The 14149-nt window shown below is 40.9% G+C and overlaps 1 protein-coding gene across 1 annotated transcript in view; it reads left to right on the top strand.

The window, feature by feature from the left end:
* Positions 1-14149, top strand: part of Pkhd1 (PKHD1 ciliary IPT domain containing fibrocystin/polyductin) — a 493369-nt gene that overhangs the window by 237674 nt on the left and 241546 nt on the right. The window contains exons 47-48 of the mRNA XM_008766937.4: positions 1816-1948; positions 4205-4451. Of these exons, the coding sequence (XP_008765159.2) occupies positions 1816-1948; positions 4205-4451 (380 nt within the window). The remainder of the gene's footprint in view (positions 1-1815; positions 1949-4204; positions 4452-14149) is intronic.

The following is a 14149-nucleotide window of genomic DNA, read 5'->3' as shown; positions in this document are numbered from 1 at the left end:
CCTTTTCCTTTATAAATCTATTGTTTAAGTTAAGGTACAAAGCACAGTTTCATCATAGCGTCTCTGTGGAGGTTTCAATCCACTTCCTGTTTACTCATCCATCTCCCCCTTTTGTCTTCCTCGTCCTCAATCCTCTTTAGCTACCAAGACCCACTTTTCTTTCTGCTTTCATCTCCCTTGTGTCCCCATCATCCTGTCTTTTCATTCTCTCACTTCTTTAAGGTTCCTTCTTCCCAGATCCTGAACGCAACTCTACAGCTTGCTCAATTACCGCCTTGCTGTTTCTGTATTGCGCATGCTCAGGATCCTTGGCTACTTCCCCTAGGGGCAGGCAATGTGATATATCCAGGAACCAGTGGACAGCCACTTTGCTTGCTTCCGCTCCTTCCGTGGTTCTACCACGCCTTTGTGTATTTGTGGTGTTTTCAATGCTTTCTTTATTAGGAGTAGAATCTTATGAATGATGAATATTTTCATTTTCTTTCTTTCTTTTTTTTATCCTGTCTACACACACCGAGTGCTTCTTTCTCTTGGTTGTCTTTGTTGCTGTTTCTCTTATTGCGGATTTTTGCAAAAACTTTAATGGTTTTCCATTGTGTCATCATTTTCATTGACTGAACAATTCAGAGCCAACAGCTTAGTCAAATGGGCTTTGCTGAAGAGGTTTTTGTGGGAAAAATCTTAGAAAGAGCTATGTTTCATTTTAGACAGTTTAAAAAGATTCTTTTCCTGTATTATCTTTAGAGAAGCCAACCTTTTTGATGTGCTCTTCTGCATTTCAACACATGTGTAAATTTTGAGTCACCACAACTACCATACTCAATAAACAGAAGAGTTGTCTCAACCACTGCTCCCCCAGGCTTCATCTCGCTAACCACATCCTTTGCTCACTGCTAACTCTGAACCGTCACTAACCTACTCTCTGTCAGGATGCCTCCTTGCTCAGTAATTACATAAGTGGGATCATATGGTATGCATCCTTTTGGGATTAGGTTCTTTCATTGCCAAATGTATTTAGGGATTCATGCAACTTGTTACATTTATTAGTGTTTTATTCCTTATTATTAATGAGTGATGTGCCACTGCACAGATGTATCACAGTTCTTTTGTTCATTCCTTTGTTGAAAACCATTTGGGTTGTTATCTAGATCTGGTGATAATAAACAGTTTGGCATAACCATTAACATAATATTTTGTATGAACGTCACTCCTCATTTCTACAATTACCCAGCAATTAAATGGCTGTGTCATACGAGACATGACGAGAAGCTGCCCAAGTGGTTCCCATCATAGCTATTCCATTGCATATTCCATGTTCAGCATGTGAACTTTAGTAGAAGGACCTCATCTCCTAGGTCCTTGATACTGTCATTTTTTTAAATCTAAAATTCTAAAATATCTATATCTATCTTTATCTCTGTCTCTGTCTATCTATCTATCTATCTATCTATCTATCTATCTATCTATCTATCTATCTACATGTGTATTTGCATTTCCCTACTTTATATGATGCTAAACATATTTAAATGTGACATCTTGTCATGGACACATTTCACTTAGAGATATATCTTAACTTTTCCCCTTGATTATAAGTTGTTTTTATTTTTAGTTTTGAGATTTACAGTTCCTTCCTGATTTTAAATATAAGTTCTTTTTCATAAATATGAATAGAAAGGTTCTCCTGTCTTAATAATTTCAGTATGTAGTTTGCAATTTTCTTGCTTTAATTATTTTTACTTGTACTTTACTGACTACATTTCAAAGTAGACTTACTTTGTTATTTTTGCCTTTCTTTCTGTTTTCAAAAATTCAAAGGGAAGTCTATGTATGTCAGTTGGCATCAAAACTCCCAAAAGATGGGGACTGACGATTTCTAACACAACTTTCGTTAATTTTGATCTCAACTGTGTGGCCATCAGAACCTGTTCTGGCTGTTCCCAAGGACAGGGTAAGTTTGAACAGATGGGACTAATGGTAAACAAGACCAGAGCTCAGGTGAGTATGACTAATAGTGACAGAGGCCATATGCGTCAATATTTCCTTCAGTTGGAAGATTCTATCAATAGAAACTCTTCAAGTTTCACCAAGGAATTTAGGAGGATGGGGCATGTCTTCTGGAGTTCAATAACCATTAAATTTTATTATTATCTTTCTATGGATCATCTGGACTCTGAGCTTCATAAAGTGGAAGCATCTCTCTTGAGTAATGTCTAGTTTTAAACTTGTACACAGAAGAAAGGCTGCTACGTAATGGGAACTCCGTCCATACGATGATTAAATGAAATTATACAGCTAATGGACACATGGACATAAACTGACTTGTGCACACCTCTGCTAAAAGATTCAGGGCCAGAGTATTTAATGCTTTCAACTGCTTAGGTTGTGGTGTGTCTGGAAAGAAAACAAGGGCAGTTCTTGATGACTTGTTAACTGCAATACAAGGTAGTGAGAAATAACCCCTTGGAGAACTCATGGGCCAAGGTGAAAAGAGGCACAAAACTATTTAGCTGATCTGATCGTTGTAAACAGCCAAACCAAGTAATCCAAGTAAATATGCTCTTGTGGTTTGAATCACCAATTTAGATAATTGTTTGTTTTTTTAATTAAATGAATAATCAGCAAGTCCCCACTTTACTATTTTACCCCTATGTAGGCAGAACCAAAGGTTGGGGAATTTGAGTTTAAGATTCTGAAACAGTCATGTGAATATTAAAACACCCTATAGCAAATACTTCAGTTCACAGTTTTCCAGTTCTATGATGATTTCATATCATCATCAGATACTGGGGAAAAAACACTCTTCATTGGATAATGTTGGGTAAATAAACTTTTCATTTTTTTAAAAATTGTATATTATAGTTTCTACATAAGGAACTATAGAGATTACAAACAAGAAGAAAAACTACTATATTTCAAAACAAATATCTGAGAATATAATTTTAGAAGAGTGATGAGGGCAGTCTTGGTGACGTGACCACAGTCAGTGAAGGACCAGGGACAGCTTTGGAGAGGCTATGGGTGGGAGTATTTTAGAGCAGTAACTCTCCTACAGAGCTTCAAAGGGTAAAGGAGAACTACAACAGAAAAGGACAACTTCTAGGTATTACAAATAGCATCGGCAAAATCTTAGAGATTTCATACGTCAGGTTTTGCTTGAGAAATGAAACATATGTCTAGCATAAGGAATTTATAGAGGCAAGGATACCGTGGTATTGGCAAGTTTTATACATTTTAAAATATACCTTACACATTTTTCACACATGGCTTGTTTCACTGCATATAACCCACTGCTAAGCAGAGTGAAAAATGCTATATCTCTGTGGGTCTCATTCTTATTTTTTTGTCTTTGTTTTCTGAATTTTACAATGTACTTAACAATGGGGTTGCAATGTATGTATCAGATGCTGGGTACTTTCTCCTTCAGTGATAGGGAGTGTGTGGATCCAAACATTTTCCTAGATACAACTATCTAGGCTGGCAGTGGTGGTGACATTCGAGAATGCACCAGGAAGTGTGGCCTGGAGCTAACTGATATTTATAAAGTGTGCTCTGAATACTACTTAATCAAATGCTTAATAGAATGTTGGTTTCGAAAGTGAGTGATCGAAGTATAAGCCTTACAGTCTGAGGTTTTACTGAGGAGGTCAGTCTTTCAGCAGAGGAATGGAAGCTGAAAGATTAAGAGGCTCGATTGTAACACATTCTGTGTTTAGGGCACTAATACTTGCTATTTCTGTTCAGTAGAAGAGTGTCCCTCCCACAGGGTATGCTTGGTATCTTGGACGAGTGTTCTGTTATTTAGAAAACATTGTATTCATTGTAGAAAAATTAACAGCATTCCTTGGTCATACTCTCCAGCTGTCCGTAGCGCCAGAAAGATGACAGTTGTGACAACCCATAATGACTCAAAACAATGTCAAATGTCTCTGGTAGAATAAAGTAACCAAAATAGCTCCTGGTACAAAATCACTGCCCTACAGAATAAACTGAACTGGGTCTGATACTCTTGGCCCTCAATTTCTCTACCACACATCTCCTGACGTAGGAGAATACTAATGTTCCTTTTCTTTGAGTGGATTGCTGAATGAACTATAAACTTAGATAATGTTCCAGAGAAAGCACTGTACAGCGTCTTGTGATTTATAGTTACCTTTTGGAATAACAGACTCATGTCATGTGTAACTGTCTATCTTCTAATTTGTAGGTGGATTTCCTGTCAAGACCAGGCAATTGAAGTTTGTCAACTCTTCAAATTTAGTAGCATTTCCTTTTCCTCATGCAGCAGTTTTGCAAGACTTAGATGGGTCCCTGTCTGGGAAAAATGGATCTCATGTTCTTGCTTCTATGGAAACCCTCTCAGACACATGTTTGACCAATGCAAGCTTCAGCCAGATTGTCTCTGGCAGCGTCTGTGGGGAAGCTGTTCTCTTCCATCGTATGTCTATTGGTTTGTAAGTAGAATCAACTATATTTCTTAGCTTATCCATGGACATGTGCAAGCCATTCAGTCAGACCCAAGCTTATAGAAGGAAATTGTTTTCTGATAAGTTGCAGTATCTATTTCTTTAAACGGGAAGTGGGACTCAGGTGGACCACTGGGAAGGCAGAAACTTACTGTGATTTTAGGTGGCTCAATGGACAGCTGTCCATATCTTCGGCTCAGATGTCATAGCCCGTGACTCCTTATTGACATTTTGAGTGAACAGCTTCTTCTTTAAGAGACCCATGACCAACAAACTATTTAAAATTTATTCAAATGCAAAGTATTATTTAAAAAAATCCAATAATGCCATCCTCATTTATATACATGTGATTTCCCCAAGCTCTTTTGAAGCGCTCGGTGTGCTTCGGGGGGAGCAATTGCTGATGGCTTCTCTTACGTGCCAGGTTGCCTGACTCTAGCTCATTTTCCTTGTTAATTTCATGAACTATTGGATTCGTAAAATACCTTTCCTATTAATATTGGAGAAAGCACTCCTTGACTGTGCAACTCAAGCTACCATTAAGTCAGCAGCTGGGCTGTTTATAATGCATAATAGGATTGCTTTTGCCCTCTTTAATTTCTAGGTAATGATTGCTGAGTGTCTGGAGTTCTCTCCTTTACCTATTTCAAATGCATTGTATATATTTAGCCACACTTATTTTCTCCCTTTAAGTGTCCTGACTCCATGAATATTAAGCCAAGTAATTCCGTCAGACCACATTGGCAACTTGTCTGAGCCACTAAACTCTAGAGGGGGGAAGACTCATAGAGGCCAGGTTCACATTAAATGCTGCATACTAAGTGCACGGAGAGCTGCATCTTCTCAACTTAAAAATTGAGTTATCTTTGAATCGTCCAAATATCTTCTCCCCCTGCTTTCCAAAGTCCTCCTTATTTTCTCTACTGTTAAAGGGCCCGAAACCCACTGGGTAATGTAAGAGTGACAGAGGGAGAGATTTTCATTTCTAATTTTGCTTGTGCAGAAAGGTAACTTTTGTCTTCATTCTCAGGAAGGTAGCCCGACTTTAATTATCACCGCTGCGTTTTTGACAAAAACCTGCTTTAAGGCAGGTTTGCGGAATCTACGAAAGTTAGTGCTTTCTTTCTAATATGATTTCCCCCCCTGCATGATGACAATAAGAGATTTGCACAGTTAAGGGGAACAGCATGTGCCTTTATGATATTCATCTACAGGCATTGTCAAACTCCTTTTAAATGGTTTGCTTTAAGGCTTGCTTAGGTGGTCTCTTGTGTGCGTGCCGGTGCATGCGTTTGCACGTGTCGGGGGTGCATATGTGTGTGGGGGAGTGGGGGGTGGGGGCACACTGTGGCAGTGAAAACTCTGTTAAACTTCAGCCTTGTCCCATTGTCTATTCTTGGAGATCTCCTAGGCTGTGCAGCCCTTTGCTGCAGAAACAGGCCATGATCTTCCTAGTCTGGTTCTTCTGAAGTAGATAATAGTCCTAATGTTATTCTCTAAGTAGACCCCAAAGACTCCTAGTAGGGTGATATAGTTACACTGCTATATCTTAATGCACTTCCACATTTTTAAATATTAAGCCCCATGTCCTAGAAACCTCTTTAGTACCACAAAACCCAAGATATCTTGCCCTTCTCTTTCAAAATTTCAAGTCAACCCTTGGGTCTATGCTCAAATGTTCAGTTGTCAGAAAAGTCACGTGAGTCCACAGGAAGCCTCCTCTGTGCTCCTGGAGGTAGGTTAGCCTTTGCGTCCTAACTAGAAGAGGGCTGTTCTGAGCTCAACTATGAGCTGTGAGGCCCAGCAGTTCAGGGTAGTGTATGGTCTAGCTCACAGCAATAGCAGCAGGGAACTTGAAATGCAGACTTTCAGCCTGGACCTCAGACGTCGCATCCTGAATGAGAGAGCCCAGGTGATACAAAGGAACCTTTGGGCAGCCCTGCTCTCAGGTCCTTCTAATTATACACTCAGTGTTTCTATCCCTCCCTCTTTGTGCTCAGTGGCTTGATCTTTGTCCCAGAGCATTATAACCTCATTAGGAACATGTCAGGGCTAATGAGCAATTTGAATTCAGCTTAGATACAAACTTTGTTGTGTTTCATGGAGAAAGGATTAATTTGTTGTTCTATTTACCCTGGGGCAAGCGCTGCTGTCTCTACTTTCAACTGTTACCCCCTTCTCTCAGCAAGCGGTCCCCAGAGGGCAGGGAGTGAGGCTCTGTATATCCTCACAAACAAAGCCCCCCTCTCTCCTTCTCCCATTTGCTAAAATCCAATACTTGGCTGTGTGATTTCTTTTCTGTTAGGCCCTGTCTCTAACTCCCTTTCGCTCTACATAAGTTCTTTGTTTGACATTAGTGACCTTAGGATCCCGTCTCTCTGCTGCTGTCTTATTTGTGCCTGACTGGAGCCCGAATCTGTGGCAGACTGTTTCCTAGACTTTGTAACTCCACAGTAGCAGTTTGCTTGACAGAAGCAAGAGAAGTTGTTTGTCACAATACCCAATATCTAGGTAAAGAACGAATGGCTGCACCCTGCAAGGCAGAGTTAAGTTTATTGTTTGTTAAGTGACCACATTCTTCATCTTCTTGGCCGTATTGTGGAAGGTGTTTAAGCCCGAGCTCCTGCTTCTAACGGTGTTCTTACAGAAACCCCGGGATGATGATCTTAAGTCGGGACCTTCTCTTAAACTGCCAGCAACATTTCTTTCCCATGGTCCTATAGTAATAAAAGGGCTTGCAGAGTTGTGGGAGTTTTCTTTTTAAGAATCTCAATCATATTTTAATTTTTTCACTGTGTGTGGAGGGGCACAATATGCAAGCCAGGGTACCTGTTTGGAGGTCAGAGGAGAATGTCCCACGGTGTAAGTTCCTAGAATTGGATTTAGACAGTTTTAGGGGGCTTGGTGGGAGGCACCTTTGCCTACGCGGCATCTTGGCTCTTAAACCCTACATTTCTTCCTGTGTCTAGATTTATAGAACTAATTTCTCTGTTTCTATAAACAATTACAACGAATACATATAATGGTATCAACAGTATGTGTTTGTGTGTGAATGTATGCATCTAGATCTTTTTAATATTTTTTATTAATTCTTTGAGAATTTCATGCAAAGTATTCTGTCATCTTTATCCCCCTCTCCTTTTACATTCCCATCTTCCCTCTCCCAATATTTCTATCCCCCGTCTCCATCGAGTTCATTTTGTTTTGGCTTTCTACTCCTGGAGATGGGGTCTGTCTTAGAGAGTGATTGTCATATCAGGTGTCATTCTTTGAATAAACCTGCTTTTTTCTGGCCCAATATTAATTAACTGCTAATAGCTTCTCAGCTAGAAGTGGGATTAATGCCCATCACCCCTATTTCATGATGCCATTTCATCTGGCTTGAACTTACACAAATCGTATGCACTCTGTCCCTGTGAGTTCATATGCATCTGCCTTGTTGTGTCTGGAAAACACTGTTTCCTTGGGGCCATTCACCACCCCATTTTCTTTGTTGTTTAAGTGCTGGGGTCTCTGGATGATCTGTGAACCTTTCTTTTCCTTCAAACACACATATGTATCTCAAGCTGCCCACATTGCTTTCATATTCAGGGATGATTCCCAAGTTTTTCTTGTAGTTAAATTGTTCTACTGTACTGTAGTTCAATCTGTGTCAGTTGATTCATAACTTGCTAGGCAAACATGGCTTCTGAACACGTGGAATGGGGCTAGTATAAACTGAGATGTGCTGTAAGTGTCAATTATATGCCATATTTCTACAGATGTTTTGAAAACTAATATGACATGGCTTAGCAATTAGCTATTCCTGGTGAAGTCGAAGTGCTGTGGGATATATTGAGTTACTCCATGGTTAAAATTAATTCCAGTGATCTTTTCCATTTTTTAAAATGTGGCTCCTGCAAAATTTTAAATGAGAGAGAGCTCTGTCGCTGGTGTTTGTGGGTTGCTTATATTTTTACTAAGCAACTTTCAGTTGTGTCTTTCACATCCATTTCAAACTCAGCATGACTGTGGATTAATGGCTTTGCTCTTTAGATCTCTTCCTCGCTGGGTGTTTAGAACCTCACCAAGACAAATGCTGGTCTTAACCAGACACACACATTTTCTTTTATGAAAATCTTTTTAAAAAAATTATTAAAAAATTTTTTTAAAAGTCCAGTCATTATCCTCCTTCTGGTCTGCCCTCTGACAGTTCCTCATCTCATTCCTGATCTCCTGTCTGTAGAAGGATGTCACCCCTCACCCTACCATACCTCCCCACTCCATGGGGCCTCAGTCTCTCAAGAGTTAGGTGCATCTTCTCTCACTGAGGCCAGACCAGGCAGTCCTCTGCTGTATATGTCGGAGGTCTCCTATCAGCTGCTGTATGCTGCCTGCTTGGTGACTCGGTGTCTGAGAGGTCTCGGGAGTCCAGGTTAGTGGAGTCTGCTGGTTTTCTTATAGGGTGTCCCTCCTCCTCCGCTTCTTTCATGTTACCTTATTTATTTATTTATTCTATTCATTGATTACCAGGTTCCCTCCCTCTCCCTTTCCTTTCTTCATATCTTCCCCCATCCCTCCATCTACCCCTCCATCCTCTCCCTTCATTTCTCTCTTTCTCTCTTTTCCTTTCCTCTCTCTGTTTCTCTCTCTCTCCCTTCCTACCTCCTTTGTTCACGCCCTCATTTCCTGCCTTTTTTTGCATTTATTTAACCCCCCATGCCCACCCTCAACTCTGATACCCTCCCGCTCTGGTGCTGGTCCCCTTCTTCACTCCAGATAGCTAGGGCGTCTTTGTTAGTTTTCTATTGCTTTCTTAGACACCGGAGCCAAAACAAAGTTATAAAAGAAGGGGTTTATTTGTGGCCTATGATTTCAGAGGGCTACAGTGTCTGACCATCATGGCAGGAAGAATGGCAGCAGAAAAGCAGGCGTAGCACTGAAATGGCAGCTTAGAGCTTACACCTTGATCCACAAGCCTGAGGCCGGAGAATCTACCCAGGAATCTACCAGGGCTTTTGAAACTCCAAAGCCCATCCTCACTTCTCCAAGAGGGCCACACCTCCTAATCCTACTAATACCATTCCACTGAGGACCAGGTATTACAAGATATGTTCCTATGGGGGCATTCTCATTCAAACCACCATATATCCCTTTGGTTTTCGTGTCACAAGAATATAATTACCTTCTCTTTTTTTCTCTCACCTCCTCCGTATTCTAATTTCTATCTTTGATTTCATCCTTTTCTAGTTTCATAAAGGACAGATGCACTCACCTTCCCACACATGCATATATGCACACACACACACACACACACACACACACACACACACACACACACACACAGAGAGAGAGAGAGAGAGAGAGAGAGAGAGAGAGAGAGAGAGAGAGAGATCTAAATTTAGGTCCTGATGTGAAATAAATCTGTAGGTCATGTCCTAAACAGTCTTATTTCACCTAAATGATCCCTAGTTTCATTCACTTCCTGAAAATATTATGATTTTATTTTTTCTCAGTGCTGAGTAAAATCCCATTGTATGTACTACATTTTATTTACTCATTCATCTTCAGATACGATCTAGGTTGATTCAGTTTCTCAGCTAATGTGGCTACTGTATTCATAATCATGGGTATTCATGTATCTCTGGAATGAAGGTTTATAATCCATTAGGTCTACTCAGGAGTGATATAGCTAGATCATATACATGGTAGTTGTATTTTTCTTTTTGTAAGGAACTTCCATAACTGCTATACCAATTTAACATTCCCACTAGCATTGAATAAAGTTTCCTTTCGAACTCACTTGTACTTATTCTTGTTTGTTGTATGGATGAGGGCCACTTGGATGGTTATAAGATGAAATCTCAGAGTGCTTTTAACTTGTGTTAGCCTAGTGACTGAGGATGTGGAATGCTTTTTCAAATTTTCATTGGCCATTGGCATTTCTTTTCTGAGAATAGTCTCTTTGGTTATTTGGTCTACTTTTCTATTAAGCTTTTGTTTTTGTTTCTCTTTCTGGCATTAAAAATTCGACCCCAATGGAGGAGTTAGAGAAAGGACTGAAGGAGCTGAAGGAGCTTGCAAACCCATAGGAAGAACAACAATATCAACAAAGCAAATCCCCCCTCCCCAGAGCTCCCAGGCACTAAACCACCAACCTAAGAATACACATGGAGGGACCCATGGCTCCAGCTGCTTATGTAGCAAAGGATGGCATTGTTTGATATCAATAGGAACAGTAGCCCTTGGTCCTGTGAAGGCTCATTTTCCAAGTGTAGGGGAATGCTAGGGTGTTGAGATAGGAGTGGGTGGGTGGGTAGGAATGAGAGTATCTTCATAGAAGCAGGGGGAGGGAGGATGGGAGAGGGGGAAAGGGAATGAAATTTGAAATGTAAATACATAAAATATCCAATAAAAATTCTTTGTATATTCTAATTATTAATGCCTGTGTGAGGAAACCCAGTAGGTGGAAAAGGATCCCAAAGTGCAGACAGGAAGAGTCAGAGATGGTCCCCACTCCCACTGTTAGAAGCCTCACAAGAGCATTAAGCTATACAGCCACACTGAATATACAGAGAACCGACCCATACAGAGTTTGTGCTTTTCTCTTCAGTCTCTGTCAGGTCCTATGTGTCCTGCTTAGTTAATTCCGTTTGATGTGTTCTTGTGGTGTCCTTGACCTCTCTGGCTCCTACAATCCTTCCATTCAGTGTTCTGTGGAGTTTCCCTGGTTCCACCTAGTATTTGGCTATGGCTCTAAGCATCTGCTCCCATCAGTGACTGGGACTGAGATGACACTTTTCTGATAGTGATTAGACTAGGCACTGATCTATGAGTATATCAGAATAGCATAGAGAATCATTTAGTTGACTTTTTTTATTGCCAGTTGTGTTGGGTTCTATCCTGGGTCTCTGGGGTGTCCTACCTGTATTTCTTGGTCATCCAGGCAGTGTTGATCATGGACTTCCTCTCCTGGCATGGGTCTCAGGTTGAACCAGTTACTGATTGGCTAATCTCATGAGTTATGGGCCATCACTACTCCAGGGAACTTTACCTGTGGGGCAGATTGTAGGTAGAAGATCTTGTTGTTGGGTTGATATTCCAGTTCTACTGCCAGGAACCTTGCCTGGTTATAGAAGATGGCCAGTTCAGGCTCTGTGTCCCCCATTACTAGGAGATTTCATTAGGGTCATTCTCGGATTCCAGGGAGTTTCCACTGAACATGTTTCTACATTGCCCCCAAATGCCTCTTCCCAATTCCAGTACTCTCTCCCTTCAGCCCTCCCACCCCAATGTCTGATCCCACCCATTTAATACTCAATTACATTCTTATGGAACTAGGAAAAGATACTAAAATTCATATAGAAAGGCACATAACAAACACAGGAGGCAGAGAGACAAACAGAGAGACATACATAGAGACACACACAGAGACAAAGACAAATACACACACACATATATATGCCCCCCCACACACACACAGAGAGAGAGAGAGAGAGAGAGAGAGAGAGAGAGAGAGGAGAGAGGAGAGAGAGAGACAGAGAGACAGAGACAGAGAGATAGAGACAGAGGGACAGAGATAGAGAGAGACAGAGAGACAGAATGAAAGACAGAGAGAGATGGAGAGACAGAGAGAGATGGAGACAAAGAGAGAGAGAGAGAGAGAGAGAGAGAGAGAGAGGAGAGAGGAGAGAGAGACAGAGAGACAGAGAGACAGAGACAGAGAGACAGAGATAGAGAGAGACAGAGAGACAGAACGAAAGACAGAGAGAGATGGAGAGACAGAGAGAGATGGAGAGACAGAGAGAGAGAGAGAGAGAGAGAGAGAGAGAGAGAGAGAGAGTGAGAGAGAGAAGAAACTCACTCAGAAAGCCAAAGCAATTGTAAGGGGAAAATGGGAAAATCATCAGTACATGATCTCAAATTACACAAGCAACACAAACTATCTTGTATTAGCTTTGAACATATTTAGGATAATGGAACACATACCCAATTTTCAAAACATATATTGGTATAAACACTTATTCCTCCCCTCTCCTCCCCTCCCCTGCCCTCCCCTGCCCTCCCCTCTCCTCCCCTCTCCTCCACTCCTCGCTTCATTTTATTCCACTCACCTCCTCACCCGGCACCCCCCACCCCCCAGTTTTGTGTTGTGCTTGTTGAGTTTCATTCTGTAGCCTCCTCTGTCCTGGAACTCGTTTGCATACCCCAGGTTGCCTTCAAGCTGTTGCCCTACCTTCTAAATACTTGGATTTCCATTCTGACCTGTTTGCAGAGGTTAGTTTCTAAAAGTCATTCATCCTGAGTCTTTCCCTTGGCTACCTTACCCTCCAGTCCAGCTTTAGTTATTTTTTACCGGTGTGATCGCACACGTATCTTAGCTTGCCACTTTCCGATGCTCTAACCTGTGTAGAGCTAGCCTTTCCCTTCTCATGAAGCTTAAAATGTGCTTCCTGAGGCAAACTCACTCCAGCCCTTTATGGTCTTCTACCTACATAAAGTCCTTGCATCATCCTATTCCCCCAGCCCTCTATCCCATAGTTACTTCTTTGCCTGTTTCTGTTCATAAGGTTCAGTTTCCATGAGCTCAGCATGGAGGTGATTTTCTTTGATGAGCTTCCCTGAGCATCTTGTGCACTTTGTTATCCCTGCTGCGTGCTGGCTCTTTAGACTTGCTCTGATCAATACTCATAACTTCTGCACAGTTTTATAAGCTGCTTAACTTTGCAGATGTTAAGGAGAGTAACAGGGTGGTTTTGTTTGTTGTTTTGTCTTATGGTGCTAATATAACATCGAGCACACATTGACGGGAATTGGTTTTATATAAATTAAAAAAAAACTTGTCACCTCCAAATGTTCTTCTCACACTATTATTTTCCATGCTTTATGTCCATGATGACTCAGTGACATTTACTTTTTCTTGAGACGATCTAGAGATTAAAAAAAGTTATCCTCTATCCTTATTTCCAAAATTTCTAAAATCATATATAGCACTTAGTATCCTTTCAGAATTTCTTGTAGTATTTTGCTATCCTGGGGCTAGGAGTTAATTAGAGCATATATCTTAACATCTATTTTTTTTAGTGCACCTCCACCCCAATCTGTTGCTAACATTTGCCAATGTTTTCTTTCTCTGATCGTATACAGACTTTATTGTGGTTGGGAAGAATGTGATGAGGGAGGATGAGAATTTAACCCTCACAGTTATCATCTAGGAATTACATCTGTTTTTAGTGTTTGGTCTAACATAGCATATAGACTTTTCAATGGTCTTAGGCTTATTTAGATATTAAACAAATCAGACCTGGAGTCTGCTTTCTAGTTAGTGAATGGATGGGGGTGGGGTGACATAAAAGCTTGAAAAATATAGGCTGGCCAACCAACCTGCCTGGGTTTTGTAGGTTGCACATAAGGTATGGTCAGGATAGACTTGTATTCAACATTAGTCTTCAGACACTGCAGTATGCAGAGGGGGTTGGGAATCAGTGGGTAAAGCTTCTCAGCTTCCTATGTGTATTCTTTTCACCAAGTCTCTTCACCTCTTCTCACTTCATTTCTCACACCAATACAATGAACATAAGGCTATTTACCTCACAAGGTCATTGACACTCACACAACAAGTACTCAGTAAGCCCCGCTTTAAACAGGTCTGCACAGTGACTGTTATTTTGAAAACAGCATGAACGCATTCTGCAGTTGAAGAGAGT

Source organism: Rattus norvegicus, chromosome 9 (assembly GCF_036323735.1).
Source record: "Rattus norvegicus strain BN/NHsdMcwi chromosome 9, GRCr8, whole genome shotgun sequence".
Taxonomy (NCBI): domain Eukaryota; kingdom Metazoa; phylum Chordata; class Mammalia; order Rodentia; family Muridae; genus Rattus; species Rattus norvegicus.
Note: the sequence above shows the minus strand (reverse complement) of the source record. Positions and strands in the feature narration are given on the sequence as shown.